Genomic DNA, 18474 nt, shown 5'->3' on the forward strand with positions numbered 1-18474 from the left:
TACAAGCTGTCCTTTTAATGGGGTGGGTTTCCTGGTCCTGCTTGCAGGGTTTAAGGCTCCAAAGGGAAGTGTTTTTTTTTATAATTGGAGATATACCTATCTCCTAGAACTGGAAGGGATCTCGAAAGGTCATCGAGTCCAGCCCCCTGCCTTCACTAGCAGGATCAAGTACTGATTTTTGCCCCAGATCCCTAAGTGGCCCCCCTCAAGGATTGAATTCTCAACCCTGGGTTTAAAAGGCCAATGCTAAAACCACTGAGCTACTATCCCTCCCCCATGCAAGCAGTCAGTCTAGAATGAACCAGCCTAGAATGAGGTGGGGTGAGTTATGCCTTGCTGCCTCGGGGAGCAGCCTGCTTCATCTCTCTATTTGTAGAGTTCTGAATTCTAAGAAACAAAGTCACATTATGTTAGAACCTGGTCGCAAGACAATTTAGGTTTTTATCTAATCTGTGGGTAAGATAGGAACATAAATGGAAAATTCCAAAGGTAGATTCAGACATCTATCTATCACCTACATAAAATACCACCATCTAACTCTTATATAGCACCTTTCAGCCATAGATCTCAAAGCACTTTGCAAAGGAAGTTTTCCCCATTTTACAGATGGGAAAACTGAGACACAGAAAGGCAGTGACTTGCCCAAGGTCACCCAGACGGCCAGCAGCAGTGCTGAGAATGGTAGTCAGGTCTCCTGTGTGGTCAGAAAACCACCACACTGCTGACTAAGAAGCAAGTCAGTTTCCATTATTCCTAAAATAAGAGGTGATCTGTCATCAGGCTCACAGCACCTGCACAGCAGTGTCTGATTTTTATAGGGCTGGAGCTGCTCCGTGTTTTTAGACTCACCCACTAACAGCGAGCTGCCTACCAGAAAGACTGGGGTGCTCTTTCTTTACAATGGAGGAAGGAAGTCTGAAAAGTTGGGGTACCCAGACGCTGTTAAATGAGGGAGTTTTCCTGCTTGATTTTCTTCTTGGGAATATCATTAGTGATCCGTCAGGAACAGCTTGAGGCCTCAACTGAGATCAGCACCTCATTGTGCTAGGTGCGGCGCATGCACCTAGTGAGCAAGAATCCCTGACCCTAAAAGCTTCCCATCTAGAAAGGATAGAGGGCGGGTGGGGAACCAGGAACGCAGAAATGACGTGACCAAGATCACACAGCAGATCAGTGTCAGAGCTGGGAACAGTCCCCAGCTCTCCCCTTCTAGTGGCTGCTTGCTACTGCTGAGATAAGTTCTCCAGCGTGAGTGTGGTGATTTCACAGCCTTTAATGGAACTGTGTGTCAAATTCTAACAGAGACGTCTCTTCCCCCCCCCCCCCCAAGTGTCTATACGGCCATAGAGTCAAAGAGGCATTACAAAGTTTTGAGCAAATGGGGAAAAAGTCACTTCCTCTTCTAACTTGTCTGGTTGCCCCAGCATGGCTTCTGCGATCTGACATTCTTGGCAGTTCTCTAGTTGCCCATACAGCTTTTCAGGAAAAATACATTACACAAAACCCACATTCCTCATGTAAAAAGAAAAAGATCCTTCTGGCTGTCTGATGATCAGGAAGCAAAAACAAAAGTAGAAATAGAAGGGGCAGTAAACCCATTCACCCCTGCTGTGTGGTTCACCTTTCGCGCAGCAAAGGGTGAGATTAAACACCATGTTCTGTAGTACTGAAAGGCGACAAGTTCACAGCTGATCAAAGGAAATACTCCATTCCTCCCCACCCTGCCCACGTGATCTGGGGAACCTGCTGCCACTGGATACTGAGCACAAGAGCTTAGCAGGATTATTATTACTTTAAAGATCAGACATTTATGTGGCTAATGAGACCATCCAGAGCGAGAACAAAAGAAGATTTAAGCAGCAAACAAGAGATCTAAATCCTCCCAGGGTCATGAGCTAGCCTCTAAGTCTTGCAACTTCAGAGGATGCTTTGGTTATGCCATCAGTGCAGGGTATGTCCACCTTCCTCTTAAGCAGCTTGATGCTGGCCTGTCAGACAGGAAAATGGGCTGTATAGACCATGGGTCTGATCCCACGAATGGAGTCAGGGAAGGAAGAGATGGAAGCAGAGATCTTGCCAAGAAGGGGAAGTGCACTTTCCCTGCCTTGCTGGGAGTTCCTGGCTGCTGCTTGCCTGCCAAGGCACAGACAAAGGAAATTGCAGTGTTGGGGACTAGGCTCAGATTGGTAAATAAGCATTTGATTAAGGGCTCAGGCCGCTCCTCCTGTGCTGGAGGGCTGGTTTGGCGCCACCGGCATGATTCCCATTAGACAAGATCAAAACAAACCGCAAACACAACAAAAGGCAGCAATTTTCCTCCTCTGTCAGGGCTTGGTAGCTCCTGGCGGCTGCTCACTGAAGGCCTGATGCAAAGCACAGTGGAGGGCGTTTGCTCCCCATGCTGCCATCAACTCAGGCCCTTTCTTCATTCGTGAATGTTCTAGGGGCCTGGCTCAAGTGAACGACTGGTGCATGGAGAGGGAGGCAGAGATTGGTGGGTAGGGCAGGGTGCCCTGCCAGCCTACATCCCTCACAATCATGTGAAGCGAACCAAGCAGAGATTGGTGGCTAAGGATTTGCAGGCAGGGGCTCCCCGGCCACCTAGATCATCCCTCAACCTCAGCTGGGAGAACGACAGCCCAAGTTGCAGTCTCACGAGCCATCAGCGTTCAAGTCTCCACCGGCCTTGGCAGAGTCCTCTGGCAAAGCGAGGAGCTGCTGTTTCACATTCCCGCCCCCACTCCCAGGGCACAAGAGGGCAGAGGTATAATATGGTGCCTCCAGCAGAGATGGCCTGTTAATACTTGTTTTCCCCTTTGCAATTCACCTTTCACTGTAAACTACACTGTGCCATGCTCAAAATTAGCCAGGCAGGGGGGTAGCCCACTCCAGCTTCTTAAATGTTAGTCTATCTTTCCTCAGTCCTCGCACACACCTCCCTAGGACACCATCTGGGCAGAATGGATACGTAGGATCAAGGCCTTCTTTCGGTCCACAGCCACTGTTTGTCATTAGCCAGAGTGATTCGTTAGTTCCTATAGTAGAGTAGATAATTAAGACCATCTCAGCTCCTGCTGTGATATCGGATGCTTCAGAGGAAGCCGACTAACCTTTTTAATACACTCAGCTAGTGGTCTGTTGTTGCGTAGATGGTGGTATCAGTCCTCTCCCTTGCTGGAAAACAAGCTTGTTAATTGCAACAGGAAATCCCTGGGGGTGGCGAGGGGGGGGGGTGATTGGAAAGATGTGCAAAGGGAAAAAAAAAAAAAAGGAACGGGGAAAAATGGATGCTTGTCCCTAAATCCTCCCTCGGGCACCCAAAAACGGTTTCTTGTACAGCTTTGGGGCTAAAACAAAGTGTCAGAGAAAGTTCCAAAACTCCTCAAGCACAGAGTTTAGTCACGTTTACTGGACTCAGCCAGAGCTTTAATACAAAGGTGACCTTGAAAGGATCCATATAAAATCAGGCGCGTTTCTTTTTTTGATGGAGAAGTCAGGCTTGAAAAGTTGGAAGTTTTACTGCTTGTTTTTTTAAGCCTTAGAAATAATCAGAAACACTCAGCTGGGGCTTCCCCCTGGTTTTGATTGAAGATCAGAGGAAAGTTTGTGACGGAGCCTCTTGAGAAGGAGGCTTTAAAGAGGAATGCTTCCACACTGGAGCTGTCCTTGATGTTCAGTAGGTGTTTCCAAAACTCCAAAGGGTCTGACACAGTTTAAGGTTTTGTCTAGGCTGGGATCACATATCCAGGATGGGATGTTGTCTGACCATGCACTAGAAAGCTGCAGCTGTTTACTGCTCAATTGTGCCAGGTGCTGTACAAACACTGAACAAGATTTTAAGATGTTCAGACACAGACCACCTAGATTTAAAAGTGATCTGTTTAAACTGATGCAAACCCCTACTGTAGACACACACAAACCAGTTTAAGCCTCACTCAGACAGATTTAGCCGGCACCGGAACGTTGGCAAATTAAGCCGTGCATTTCCATTAGGGGTATGCCCTGGTTTAATGACAGAGTTCAAATCTCGATAAGCTGGTGCACCTTTCTAGCATGCACCTGGCAGTCATGTACACCAGCGAGAGCTGGGGACGGTCACTGCCATTTTAATTTAGTGAGATAAGGTAGGTAGGTGAAGTAATATCTTGTAGTGGGCCAACTTCTGTTCGAGAGACAAGCTTCCGAGCCACAGAGCTCTAGATGCCATGTGACTCAAAGGCTTGTCTCTCTCACCAACAGTAGTTGATCTAATAAAAGATATTACCACACCCACCTTGTCTCTCTAATATCCCTGGACCAACATGGCTACGCCACCACTGCATGTTAATTTAGTAGCATTTTTACACTCCCCGTGCACTAGCGACTGCACAAAGCACAGCTTTAAGGGAGAATCCGCGCCCCCCCCCTCCCCCGAGACATGATTTGCACAACAGCTTTAAACCCCTGGACTTGAGGTTTTCCCCGGCCGCAACACCAGTGTGGACACAGCTCGCCAGCTCACCTTTCTCTCTTGTGATGATCCTTTCACTAGTTCTCCCACCTAGGCAGGACCTGAAACATAACCTGGGAGACACAGGCAGAACACGCTTGGGAGCTGATGGATAAAGCATATAAGAGGGCACATGCCCAGGCCTCTTTAGGCTGCATTATTGTGGAGCCTCCAAGTGTCAACTGAGAGGCTACACAGAGAGTGTGTGACAGCCCCTGCCCCATAGAGCTCACAGTCTAAATAGACAAAGAGTGGGAGGGGAAACTGAGGCACAGAGGGGTAAGGGACTTGCCGAAGTTTACAGAGTCAGTGGCAGGACTAGAAATAGACCCCGGGACTTGTGTCCCATCCACTACACCCATTTCTCAAACTTTGCAGGTTGGCAACCCATTACCTGAAGTAAAAAATGTTCACGACTCCCTCCCTCTCTCATGTTGACTATAAAGAATAAAAGAAGCTCTGGTGATGATAATGCTAAGCCTGCATGTGCATGGAGAGGCTGGCAGGATACTTACCTTGAAGAGGACAGGTACATAGGTTGTCAGGGGGGTGAGATTTCCTTTGCGTTAGATGGCAATAAGATTTTTCAGTCTCAGGACCCCCACCCTCAGGGTCACGACTCACCGGCTGACACACCATATCGGACCGTGCTGCCTCTGAAGAATGCTGCTGGCACAGCCCCAAACAGAAGCACCGTGACTATGAAGGAAGCGGGTGAGGCTGTGCTGCCAGGCCCTGCGCTGACGCCACGCGGTTTACTCCAGTGCATGAGACAGCAAATCGTTCCAAGAGCTTTATTCCTACGTTGACTTAAGATACTTTCAATAGTTAAAATAAAAAATAAACAAAAAAACCCCATGTATGCAAAGAAGACTCCTACCACATCAGAGAAGGAAATGGACAAGGTCAGAACAGGGCACTTCGGAACAGAACTGAACTAGCGATTCCCCCAAATAATCTCTCTTTTCCCCCATGGAGGCTGGTGGAGGCCTGAAGATCCCAGCTGGGTTTGTAACTGGCCAGTTACTCTAGAGAGCGACTAGGATCTTCATCCCACAGCCGGCTAAGCAGGGGCATGCTCCATTCTGGATCAGGCTGCAGACGTTGCTCTAAGAGCGATGGATCAGTCTAGTAGAACAGAGGCAGGTTTCCTAGCGCAACACACCAGACCAGTAGGCGTTGTCAGAGACTCTTCTTGAGGGTGAAGGAAGGAAGTCGATCCATCAGGAGGCTCTGATTCTAATGCACCCTAATGCGGATCAGACGGCTCTTTGCCATGCGGGGTGCACACCTCCACCCCTGAGGTCGAGCTATGTGATCACAAGGGCTCTGTACATTGGTTCCCCTTCACCCCAGGAAGGGCTGTATACTGGAGAGGCCAGGAGAGATGCTGGAGCAAGTTGTGCCCCAGAGGAGCTGGTAGAATCATGATGTGCCATGGCTAGGATGAAACGCTGTCTGACGCCCTCCCCTCCCCGGGAAGAGGGGGGGAGGATTCAGTCCTCCAGCTGGAGGGAGCTGCTCTAGAGTTATTGAGATGCGACCAGGAGGAGGAACCCCAGGCAGCAGCGCTGCAAAGCCACTGTGGACAGCATGGGGCTAGAGGGGAGAGCATACGACTGCCCAGCTAGACACAGCGAAGGAGAGGTCTGACGGGGAGTCCAGGATCCCAGGCAGGTGCATGCCATGGCTGCAGCAGCCCTGGAAGGAACAGAGCTGGGTCACTGCAGGGGTGGGGATGGTTCCCGAGGGAGCTGGCTCACATTCCTGGCAAGCCACCCAAGCCCCAGGGGCTCCCTGAGCTGATGGCCTGATGCAGGGTGGGTGGGACTAAGTGCTTGTCTAGGGTGATTCCTGCGGAGCCAGCAGTGATTGGTGCAGATACAGAGAACGTAGGGGAGGAGCCAGCAGACCTACAGCTCCCATTCCTCCCTAGCCCAGCTGCAAAGCAGGTGCCCCCAGTCTCCTCACGCAGGCTAAGGGGAAGGGCCAGTCAGACACCACATTGGTTAGGGAGAGGCATTAACCCTTTAGTTACCCCACTAGAACATGTCCAGGTTTCCCCGCTGATACTTGGTACCACTTCCCCGCGGTACTTGGATGCAGCCCCCGTGAAGCCAGTCCGATCCCCTTCCCCACGCAGTGGCTGTATCCTTGGGCTCCCGTGTCCAGGTCTGGCCGTGCCCCGGATCACATGCAGTCCATGGAATTCTCAGGTAGGATGCAGAGGGCAGTGCCCGGTCCCTTGGCTGAGGTGCAGCTGGCAGACAGCACACCCTCAGGCTCTGGGTCCACGTTCTCGATGTCCTCCATCTGGTCGCTGGGGCCGTCCCAGTTGATGTGGAAGCGGGTAACACGGGGGTTGGAGGCCAGAATGTTCCTCTGCAGCTAAGCAGGGGGAGGAGGAGGAGGAGTCAGACAGCTGCAGGGCTTGTTATACAGCAATCTGGAGCCTAGAGACACCTAGCAGACCCCAGCCTGGGTAGGAGAACCCTATGGGGAGAGAGACGCTGGAGAATTTCCAGTCAACCAGCTGGATGTAGTGGCCCTTGCTGGGATTTCATGTTAAGGGGTAAGAAGTGGGGCCTTCCCCCACAGGGCATACCCTGACCTTTGCCAGTTGAGATGGGAGGGTAGGACAGCGCTGGGATATAACCAGGAGTCAAGGCTTTTCTTCCTTAGCTTAGTAAACATCTAAAGTACCAGCAGCCTCGCTCTACAGAGGGGAAAACTGAGGCACAGTGTAGCAGGGAAGTGACTTGGGCAGGGGCATACAAGTCAGTCAGTGGCAGAGCCAGGAAGGGAACCCAGGTGCCCTGACTCCCAGTCCCCTAGCCAGGGACCTCAAGCCCACCTTTTCCCTAGCCAGCATGGCCCAAGAGTTTGTAATGCCGCACTAGGGCTCAGAGTGTCAGAGAGCTCCCTGATCCCAGCCTCCCCACCCCGTGAGGAGCTGGGTCAGACCAGGGCTCTGCAGTGGCAAGAGCCTCCTTGCCCAGAAGGCCCGAAGTGCCCCTTACAAAGACCCCATGGACAAGGCAGGGCCTGAGTCAAGAGCCCCCCTCTGCCAGCTGCTCGTACCTGGGAGAAGTCTGGCTTGAGGGGGGGGTTCTCCCGCAGCTCGGGGTCCGTGTACTCGTTGTTGACGTAGTAGCCCACACGGATGAACTCCTGGCCCAGGTAGGTGCAGGTGATGAGCACCACAGTCACCCCCACTGCGTCGCTCTCAGGGATCAGGCTGGGGTTGGGGGCTTCGGCCTGGAAAGGAAGCGACATCCCCACCCCGGGGGGAGATCAGAGAGCACGTCAGAGGGGAACCAGAGCCAGTCACATTGGTGAGTTTTTAAGGCCAGAAGGGACGACCAGATCACCCTGTATGACCTTCTCTCCATCATCAAGCCCAACTGCCCGGATCAGACCAAACTATGGGAGACCCAACAGCTGAATGCCACAGGAAGAAAACAGGAGGGACTGAAGGGCTGGCGATGCCAAGGCCCCTGAAATGACTGGGAACTGATCTAGTGAGATCTAACCAGACGAGCCGAGCAGGGACCCCTGCTCCACACTGAAGAGGAAGGCGAATAACCACCAAGGTCCCTGCCAATCTGCTGGGTGGGGAAGAGAGATTTCTTCCCAACCCCAAACCTGAAGATCAGTGTGACCCTGAGCATGGGAGCAAGACCCACCAGCCGAGCTTCTGAGAAAGAGTTATCTGTACCCTCTCAGGGTACCAGCCCACTCTGTCCACAGTCCGTCTCCAGCTGTGGTCAATCCCTGACGCTTAAGACAAAAGGACAAAAATAACCCTGAACACTCTAGGGGAAAAAAATTCACTTATTGATTCCCACAGGTTAACATTGCTCTCTGCAGACATCACACTCGGAAGGGTCTTCACCACCATAACAAGGTGTTGCCCATTTCCCCCACCTCCCCACCCAAAAATACTGTTTCAGATTAAGGGTCCCCATCTGCTTTGGTTGCATTTCACCCATCCAGTCACTTCCTAGCCCCACCCATGTCTCCTGCAGCTGCCTCTTACCTCAAACACAAACATGTGCCTCCCAGCTGGGACAGGCCCCACCAGAACAGAGTCGAGCACCTGGTCATACTCCTCACTCTCCGCAGAGCCCACATAGATGATCTTCCACTCCAGGTCTGAAAGGGAAGGGGAGCACAGTGAGAATCGGCAGCAGCCCTTGAGTAATGCTGGGGAACCGATTCTGCTCTGGATTTATGCCAGCATAACTGAGCACAACACCCACATTTACACCAACATGACTGTCTGACTCTGACTCTTGTGTTTCCCGTCGGTTCCCCATCCAGAACTTAATTATCAGTGTCCCACAACCACCTACAAACTCCAACCACACTGCCCAGACACGGTAGGACACCACCACAAAGCAGACAAGACAAAGGAAAGATTATTATGCCCTTTTACAGGGACACTGAGGCACAGCAAGCTTAAGTAACTTGCCCAAGATCCAACAGTCTCTGTAGCATGGCCCAGAACCAAATTCTGATCTCCTAAATCCCTAGCAAACACCTCAAACATGAAACCATTCACTGGGCTGCAAGCTCCTTCCCTTCCTCCTGACAACCCTTTTCTTCCAGAGATAGGGATCACAGGGGACCCCAGAAGGTTAGATTCTGTAGATCACCAACAAGAGATGGGAGACCGTTTGGCAAAAGATGAGACCAAAGCACCGACCAGCATCTTGGACAGGTGCAGCCCCAGTGGGAAGGGAGCCAGACTCTGCTACGAAGAGCAGACTTTGCTCTTTAAAGCTCATGAGAGATTTCCTGATCATGACCCAAGGCATCTTCTTAAGCATTGTCTGCACTCAAGGCTGCACCAGTTATGGCCAGAATGGTTTCATTACAAGCTCCCATCTGCCTGTCCAGTCCATCTGCTGTTGCTTGTCCGATACTTAGAACGGAAGCTCTTTGGGGCTGGGGCTTCTTTTTTGTTGTTTGTACAGCGCCTGGCACAATGGGGTCCTGGGTCACGTTACCTTCTGTGTGCTCTTAATTTCATTTACATTAAGCTCAACTCTGGTTTTAAATCAAGTTAATAATCAGTGCTCCTTTGAATACAGGCACAAGGGTTGCCAAGCTGTCCATTCAAAGGGATGAGTTTCAGCTCCAAGCAGAATCTGCCTTCTTTTGCCAAAGCCTGATACCCAAACCTAAGAGGCGTTCAGGCGTGTCTAAGCCTGAGCCAATGCCAGGCCTATGCCCCCATGCACAGACATCAAGCTAGAAGTGTGTATGGCGGGGGGGGGGGGTAGTTTCCATACCCGAGGGAAGCGTGCCATGTAACATGTAAATACTTCCCAGGAGACTGGATCAGGGTGGCCTTTGCCAGGGAGAGTGATGCCACACAGCAGGGGGAGCTCGGATTAAGGGGAATACATAGTTTCTCAAAACAAATCAGAAACAGCAGCTTTTCACATACAGAAGATGTGTAATTTACAAGAGAGGGGATGTGTTAGCCAGAGATTACATAATAGGCCAGAGTATCTTACTAAGGCAGGGAAGCTTTCCCTGAGGAACAAACTGCAGCATATACCCTCAAGCCCCTATGAGCTGTAGCCCCCTTCCCAGAATAGATAGTAGTGGGGGATGATCCCACACAAGCCCCCAAGAGCGAGGAATTTCAGTCTGATAGAGTCTTCCCTTTCCCCCAGTGCACTGGAAAGCTTAGCCGATTGATTCGGCAGACAGGTTTCCCAGAGCTGCATGGCCCTTCCTGTTTGGAGAAAGATCCTCCCACAGGGCATACCGCAGCGTAAGGCAGGCCATGCAGCGGCCGGTGCTGCCCGTATCTGAATGATAGCCTCAGAGAAGATGGATGATCCAACAGCTCGTCAGCGCTCCTGCTGCCTCCACTCAGTGGGGCTGTGCTCAGACTCTGCAAACAGCCTATTTTCAAACCGTAAACCAATGAGACATGCCAATTTCTCAGCCCCAAAGACAGCAGAGAGATTTGGCTGCCGCCACTCCACAGCTTTGACACCCCCTGAAGTTAACAGCCTCATGGCTTAGGCCATAAAGGGCTTTGCAAGCTACGCTTTCATGATAATACCGCTCTGCAGTCTGACGTCTTGCATTATCCTCGCACCCTTCGGAAAGTTTCTCTTTGACCCTTGGGCTCATTTCTTCAGGGAAAGGAGCCAGGCTCCCAGAGATGCCTCAGAAGCACTCAGAGCTCTTAATACAATGGTTCTAAAACTGCAATCTAAGGGCCCTTTTCCTTGATGGGCTGTTTTAAGAAGAAGGGACAGGAGGGGGTTTAGAGTCTTTTGGATGGGAAATCTTAGTGGGGGAGGGCACACAGAACTGGAAACATCACGGCCAATATTCTACCTTTCAGCGCCATCGCTTCACTGTGTTAAGTAATGTCTCGTTCACGTGTTTATCGCTGGCAAATATTCAACCCAGGAAGATTGGGCCAAACTAGTTCTGGCTACACCATGATCTGCAAAAGGCAGATGTTTCTGCCCCTAGGAGTCTCCACCCCAGAAGGATTCTCTGGCCACAGAATCAAGCCATGTGTGGCCTGCTTTTCAGAAATGCTGGGCACATGTGATTCTCACCCATCAGCAGCACCTCTCCTAATCAGAGCATATTGTACCATTTAAGTCTTGATGTTTATACAAACTGGCACCAAGCAAACAGAAATTTGCAAGCAGAATTCCCTGGGGCAGTCAGGTAAGAGTCTCATCCCCACTGGTAAGGGGCATGGCTGTGCTGGCAGGGTTAACAGGATAGTTCGGCCAAGTTATTTTAACGCCAAAGGGCTCTCTGCAGCCTGCTGAGTGTGGATCAGATGCAGAACGTGAGGGGTTTCCTTCACAGGTACCTGCTTTCACCTCCCACTCACTTCCCCAGAGTAGCCTCCTGCCTTTTAATAATACCCAGCGTTTCTTGGCACTTCGCATGCTGCCTGTGCTTTGCAGACAATAGATAGTTAATCCCCCAGGAAGGCTGGGCAAGCACCAGCTCCCTCCCTGTTCCAGAGCTGGGGATGGGACGCGCCCAGCACATCAGTAGCAGCGAACAGAACCCAGGAGTCCTGGCTCCTGAACCAGGTGCATCTACCCCCCTCCCCCACTCCCTGGGGCAGAGGGGGGCAGGCACGGCCCATAGCGGGGGGAACAGCCTCAACTCCTCAGCCAGGCGCCCTGGGATCCGACCCCAACTCCACAGAGCAGGTCCCCTGCCATGGACCCCATCCCAGGGGGGGGGGGTAAGGGCCCGTCCCGGAAATGCCCCCCAGCCAGATGGGGAGACCCCGACCCCTTCACCCCCGCCTCCAGCATGTGCGGGGTGGGGGGGGTCTCCCTACAGGCCCGGGCAGAATGGGGGGAGGGGAACACCCGCCCGGCACTGGAGTGAGGGGCAGGGGCTATAGTGGGGGGAGGGGGCTCCCAGGCCTCATAGGTCTCAGGGCCGGACCCGGAAGGTTCCCCCGGGCGGGGGGCAGCGGGGTGCCCCGTTGTCTGGGGCTGGGGGTCGCTGGGCCGTAACTGGGGGCTCCCGGCCGGGCCGGGCCGGGCCGGACTCACCGTGCGGCAGCGCCTCCCCGCACTCGAACTGCACCTGGAAGCGCAGCGGGCGGCCGAACGGGCTCGGGTTCTCCAGCACCGACACCCCCAGCACCGACACGCGGGACATGCCGCCGCCGCCGCCGGGACCCGAACCCGCCGCCACTCGTCACAAAGCAGCCCCGCCGCCCGCGCGCGCTTGCCGCTGCCGCGCGCACAGCCGGCCAATGAGCACACGTCACCCGCCTGCCTCCGCCAATCCCCGCCTCCGCCCCGCACCGCTCCACCAATCAGCGCACTTCGCGCCGGGACCAATGCCCGCCCGGCCCGCTCACTTCCTGCCAATCGCCACGCCCCTCCCTTCATTCGCCAATCGGCTTTCCCCGCTCCATCCCGGCCGGGAGCCGGATGCGACCAATCCTCGCCCGCCTAACATTCCTTCCCACCAATCAACGCGAGTGCCAATTTTGGGACCCAGCTAGCCAATAACCAGCCAGGTTGCTTGGACGAATGAGGCGGGAGGACGGGGAAGGGAGTCTGACCAATGAGAAGGGGAGATGGGGCAGAGGTGGTTTTTTTTTTTTTTGCCGCCCGAAGCTCGGACAGCGCAATTGCCCAAGAGGGGGATCCGGACTGCGCCGGTCCCAGAGAGCTCGGCCGGCGGTGGATGGACAGACGGCGCGGGGGGGTGTCCGGGGAAGGAGGGACACGGGGGACGGGGAAGGATGGATGGACAGAGGGGGGGAGGGAGGATGGACAGACACGGGGGGGGGGGGGGGTGGACGGATGGATGGACAGAGAGGGGGGAAGGACGGATGCACACGGGGGTGTCTGGGGAAGGACGGACGGACGGACATGGGCGGGAGGACGGACGGACGGACACGGCGGGGGGGGGGGAGGATGGACAGACACGGGGGGGTGTCTGGGGAAGGACGGACGGACAGAGGGGGATGGGGCTGAGGCTGGACGGAGCAAGGGGTGCAGTGGGGGCCGTGGATGGGACGTCTCACAGTGACGGAGCAGATGGGACCTCCCAGCCCTGAGTCCCAGGCAGGGGAACGGATCGGGGGGGCGGGGGCGTCTGTGCCTGGCCAGCACATCAGGCTCCTGCTGCCGCCTCCCACCCTGCAGGGCCCCGGCTGCTGAGGAGCCCCAGGTGTGCACCAGCTGACCCACAGCGGGGGTGGGGGTGAGAAGGGGGAAGCCAAGCAAGGGCTGATCAGGAGAGGGGGATGTTGGGGTGAGGACTGGGAGAGTTGGGGGCGTGGGAGAGGCCTTCCCCCCACCCTGCACTAGCCGAGAACGACTCGTCCCCTGCACCAGTCCCAGAGAGCTCGGCCGGGGAGGTGGGCGGTGGGGCCTGCCCCGAGCCGGAGCTACGCTGGGAAGCCGTGCAGAGCCCTGGTGACCCCAGAAAGCTGCCCAGCCCAGTCACACCCAGGGGTCGGGGGAGGGGGTAGAGCGGAGGCGGGGCCACAATCCAGACACCAGGGCCCCGCCTGAGTGTGGGCCCAGCGCCGTGGAGCCACTGGTGCCATGGCAAACCCAGTACTGCCTGGGTGGGGCAGAGATCCAAGCAGAGGCAGGGGAGGGGGGTACGTTGGGAGGGGCCCAGGGAGGGGTTGTGCTAGGCTGAGGGGAGGAGACCTTCTGGGGTGGGGGAGGGATTGTGGAAGGAGGGGACCACTGGGGGCAGGTGGGGGTGAGGAATCATGGGAGAAGCGAGAGAATAATTGGACTGAGCCTGGGGTGGGGGGACAGGATTGGGGATGGTTCTGGGTTGGGGTGCAGGGTCCAGGCTGGGTAACTCCCCCCATTGCTGACAGAGGGGCACTAGCAGCGCTGGGTGGGGACACGGCTAGCAGGGGGCTACGGGTCGGGACTGAGAGGTACTGGCAGAGCTGGGTGGAGGCAGGCAGGGCTGGGCTAGCAGGGGGCTGTGTGTCAGGATTGAGGGGCACCGGCAGAGCTGTGGAGGGGGGGGCTGCGTGGTCGGGATTGAGGGGTGAAAGGCCTTGGATCCAGTTCCCTGACTCCACCCAGTGCCCTAGGGAGCAGGGCAGGAGTGCTGGCTGGGGGAGCTCCCAGCTAGTCCAGCCTGGCCTCTCCCAGCAGGGGGCGCTGTCGGGTCTCCAGGAGTGGCCCTGGGGGCAGAGCTGAGGGGGGCCTGGGCTGTGATGAAGCCAAAGGGGCTTCTCCCTGGAGGCTGCCAGTCACAGAGACTCGTGTGGTTCCCGCGGGCGCCCCAGCCTGCGCTGCCCCAGGGCCCCACCAGGGGGCTCCCTATGTCCTGCCTGCAGCACTCATGGGGGAGTCCCTGCCCCATTCAGCCGGGTGCCCCGCAGTGACCCCTGGGTCCTGGGCAGCCCGGCCGGGCGCGGCTCCTGCCATGTCAGCAATCGCTGCCCGTTCGTCTGACCCCGGGCCAGGAAGGAGCCCTCAGAGCCACCTGCTCGTGTGGCAGTAACCAGAGAAACACACACGCCAGGCCGGGGGGGGGGGGGGGGGGGGTTGGTAGATGGTCAGCATGGGGGGGAGGGGCGGAGGGAGGGATGGGGTGTGTCATGTGGAGATGGATGGAGGCATGGGGGGCAGGGAGGGAGGGATGGGCAGGTGTGGGATTGTGGGATGGGTGTGGGGGGATTGGGGGAGGCAGAGGTGGGGTGTGTGGAGGTGGATGGAGGCAGGAATGGGATGTGTGTGGAGATGTTGATAATTCCCCTCCCCCTAGTGAGGAGGACGGAGCCCAGCTCTGCCGGTGCCCCTCAGTCCCGACCCGCAGCCTCCTGCTAGCCCAGTCCTGAGCTGCCCCAGCTCTGTCGGTGCCCCCCTCTTTCTCTCCAAAATGTGCCATCATAGTGGTATCTGGGCTCTCCCCCTCCCCCATCCAACCCGCCATGCCAGGCATCTGGAGCATGGGGGTGGGGGAGCGCGCCAGGCCGAGGGGCCGGGAGCTCCTGCCTTCAGCAGAGTGAGACTAACTGGCAGGGCTGACAAGCTGTCAGGTGCGTGGGGATCCCCGGCCTCAGCCCCTGCTCCCCCCGGCCGGCTGGGGGCCAAAGGGGAGCTGGGAAGGGAGCCTGGTGATGGATCCAATCGATTGTGGCTGCCCTGGGGCTGCTCACTCCGACAGCTCCTTGCAGCCGGGTGGGCATGTGTGTGTTTTCCCCCCCCCCCCGTCCCGCAAGGCTGCCGGGTGCCTGCCTGTCAGTGGTGTGACGAGCTCTCCTCCTGCCCCGCCCCCCCCATTTGTCCGGGGTTTGTCTCTGTCCATCTGGTTTGGGCAGCAGCCTCCTTGGGGGGCTGGGCAGGGGCCGTCTGGCTGGAGTGGGGGGGGTCACCGACGCTGGGGTTCCCCAGGCCTGATGTAAGCCCCGGACTTTGGCCTGGTCTGGGTTAGACGGTGCCTGGTAGCAGAGTGTGTGCAGCTGTCTGCCCCTTTCCACAGCCCTCTGTCCATCCCTCCATCCACAGCCCTCTGTCCATCCCTCCACCCTCCCCATCCCTCCATCCACAGCCCTCTGTCCATCCCTCCATCCACAGCCCTCTGTCCATCCCTCCACCCTCCCCATCCCTCCATCCACAGCCCTCTGTCCATCCCTCCATCCACAGCCCTCTGTCCATCCCTCCATCCACAGCCCTCTGTCCATCCCTCCCCATCCCTCCATCCACAGCCCTCTGTCCATTCCCACCCCATCCATCTTCAAACGCCCCCACCCATCCCTACTCTCTCTATCCATCCCTCCACCCTCCCCATCCCTCCATCCACAGCCCTCCAGAGTTCAGTCTGGCTCCTGTGATGTGATGTCTAGTTGGGATGAAGGAGAAAACCTCTCCCAGCTGCAGCACTTCTGCTCCTTGACACCGCAGAACCTGGTCCCTGGTCTGGCTTTTTGGATGAGAATTTGGGGCCCCTTGAAGATCTTTGGGGGGGCGTGTCCCCTTTGCACCCCCAGGAGCTCCCTGTAACACAGCCCCATGCCAGGGCCACTGGGACAGCAGTTAAAGGCTCTTGTCACTGAGCCCAAGTTGGGACGATCCAACACATAAAGGTCCAAAGGAAGATGGCTCGGAGTCCGGTCAGGCCTGGTCCGTGGCTGTGGCCTGACATCGGTGTCTGTGACCGAGGGGGAACGTCCTGGGACTGGCTTGTAAAATGGTGCGGTCTGTGATCTGCTCCCGTGATGGGGGGAGGGGGAATCGGGATCTACAACTGCCCAGAGCCGGTGAACCCGCCCCTGGAAGTGAAAGATTTCCTGGCCCGCAGCCCTGGCATGCAGGAGCTGTCCTGGGACAAGGGGTTGAACCCCAGCCCAGCCCACGTTCAGCAGCCTCGGGGGGCGGCTGGCTCTCGCTCGGTCCTGAGCCTCATACCAGCACTGAGGTAGGGTGACCAGATGTCCCAATTTTATAGGGACAGTCCCGATATTTAGGGCTTTTCCTTATATAGGCTCCTATTACCCCCAACCCCCCATCCCGATTTTTCACACTTGCTGTCTGGTCACCCTACGCTGAGGGGCCCCTGGTGATCTGTGAGTGCGTGTGGGGCATCAATGGAGCCATAAGGGGAACGGTGCTGCCCCCCTGTAGCGGGGTGGTTACTCACTCCTGCCCTGAAGGGCTTAAACCAGCCCTGGAGAGGGCTGTGGCTGGGGGAAGACTGATTGGGGAAGCAGCCACACCTGAGGCCATGCCCCGGTCAGGCCACAGCTGGCCCTATAAAAGGGCTGTGAGCCAGGCACTTGAGCTGCTCACTCTCTAGCCTCTGCAGTGGGCGGGGCCTGGCTGTCTGGGAAGCTGAGGTGGGGACCTGGGGAAGGGCAGAGGGACCTGGGGGGGGCTGCAGGCCAATGGATGGGCCCACTAGAGGGTACTAGGGCTGCAGAGGGGCAGCCCAGATATAGGCCAGAGGCAGCTGGTCCAAACCCCCCTTGCCGGTGATGAGTGGCAATTATGCTGCAGTCTGCCCCAGGGAATGGGGGCTAGATGGTGACTGGCAGTAGCCACAGACTGAGGTGAGGTGGGGACAGGGGGTTGAGGGTTCCCTGGGGTGGGGAGACTCAGAGAGACTGTGGGGTACTGCAGGGGCAGAACCGCTGCTGTAAAGGGGCACTGGGGTCTGGGAGGAAGCCGGGGCCCCGCGGCAGGCAAGACAACAGCCTGCAGAGGGTGCTCTGGAGCTGGAGAGCTAATTCCCAGCATGACCAGCAGGAGGTGTCGTGCCACACCCCCGCACAGCCTCACTCTCAAGAACTCCCATGATCCCCTGGGACAGTCATGCTAAGCGAAACCCCTCGGTGCTGGGAATGAACCCCCCCTTCCATCAGCTCTGGGCCCCAGGGGCTGAGATCCCTCTGACCTCCCCCCACTTCCCTGACAGTCCCCCAAGGCCACCCCCCGGCAGTCCCAGCTGTCCCAGCCCAGCGTGCGGGAAGCAACTGCAGGACTGCCAGGCAGGGAAGGAGCCAGCGTGTCTGGCATTGATCAGCTTGGAGTTCCTCCGCGTGGGAAGCTTTTAAATGCTCGGTCATTTCCCTGGGTGTTTCAAGCAAAGTGGGGAGGGTTGGGGTGGGGTTAGGGCTGGGGGCTGACCCAAGTGTAACAGAGACCAGAGCCCTGGAGGTGCCTTGCCCTGCAAATGGGAAAGAAAGAGGCAAAGAAAAAGAATGAAAAATGAAGGGAAGAAAGAATCCAAATCTCCCAGGAGAGCTGGTGCCTGGGTCTGTCTTTTAACCCTGCCTGTGGTTAAAGCAGCTCCCTCCGTCGCTAGGGGGCGCCAGTGCTGGACCCTTGCTCTACGACCCCTCCGCTTTTTGGACCAGTGATCCAGAGCCGGCAGCATTTGGGGCACTTGCTCAAGAACCCAGTGACTTTTTGGACTCATGTTCTAGCACCTGAGACTGGGTGGCTCATTGGTCTAGGCTATTGGGCCAATGGCCCTCTAGAACCTAGATCTCAACAGTATTTTGGCATTGTTCTAGCCCACCTCATTTTCGTGTTGATCTAGAACACACTGCACTATTCTGGAGCCCGAACCTAGAACACAGCAGCGTGTTCGTGTTTACACTGGGGTGCGGCCAAGGATCACCCGGCACAGTACATATATGCAATAAAATGACACAGGCGATGACGGCTGTAGCATTTTGGAGGTTGGCTCTAGAAAGCAGCGAGGACAATGCAGCCCGGGGGTCAGTCCTGTGACTCAGGAAGCCAACGGTTCTAGTCCTGAGTCTACCAGAGCCCTGGGCTGAATAGGGGCCGCTCCATAGCCCAGTTATTACCATTTCAGAGACTGTCAGACAAGGGGGTTTCAATCTAAACCATCTCTCCACTGCCAGGGGAAGGGACCAGGGCTATTGTGGAAACAAAAACCCAGCTTAATACTTCACATCCCAAATGTGGTCACTGGTTTCCCTTCTCTTCTGTATCTTTACACCT

The 18474-nt window shown here is 56.1% G+C and overlaps 1 protein-coding gene across 1 annotated transcript; it reads right to left on the minus strand.

The window, feature by feature from the left end:
* Positions 1-5260: 5260 nt before the first annotated feature.
* LOC123353341 (histone chaperone ASF1B-like) lies at positions 5261-12232 on the minus strand. Its single transcript, XM_044994347.1, has 4 exons — positions 12058-12232; positions 8529-8644; positions 7571-7747; positions 5261-6877 (listed from the first exon to the last, which is right to left on the minus strand). Exons 1-4 carry the CDS (start codon positions 12164-12166, stop codon positions 6680-6682), a joined length of 600 nt encoding a protein of 199 aa, XP_044850282.1. The 5' UTR covers positions 12167-12232; the 3' UTR covers positions 5261-6679.
* Positions 12233-18474: the final 6242 nt, after the last annotated feature.

Source organism: Mauremys mutica, chromosome 20 (assembly GCF_020497125.1).
Source record: "Mauremys mutica isolate MM-2020 ecotype Southern chromosome 20, ASM2049712v1, whole genome shotgun sequence".
In the NCBI taxonomy this organism is placed as follows: Eukaryota; Metazoa; Chordata; order Testudines; family Geoemydidae; genus Mauremys; species Mauremys mutica.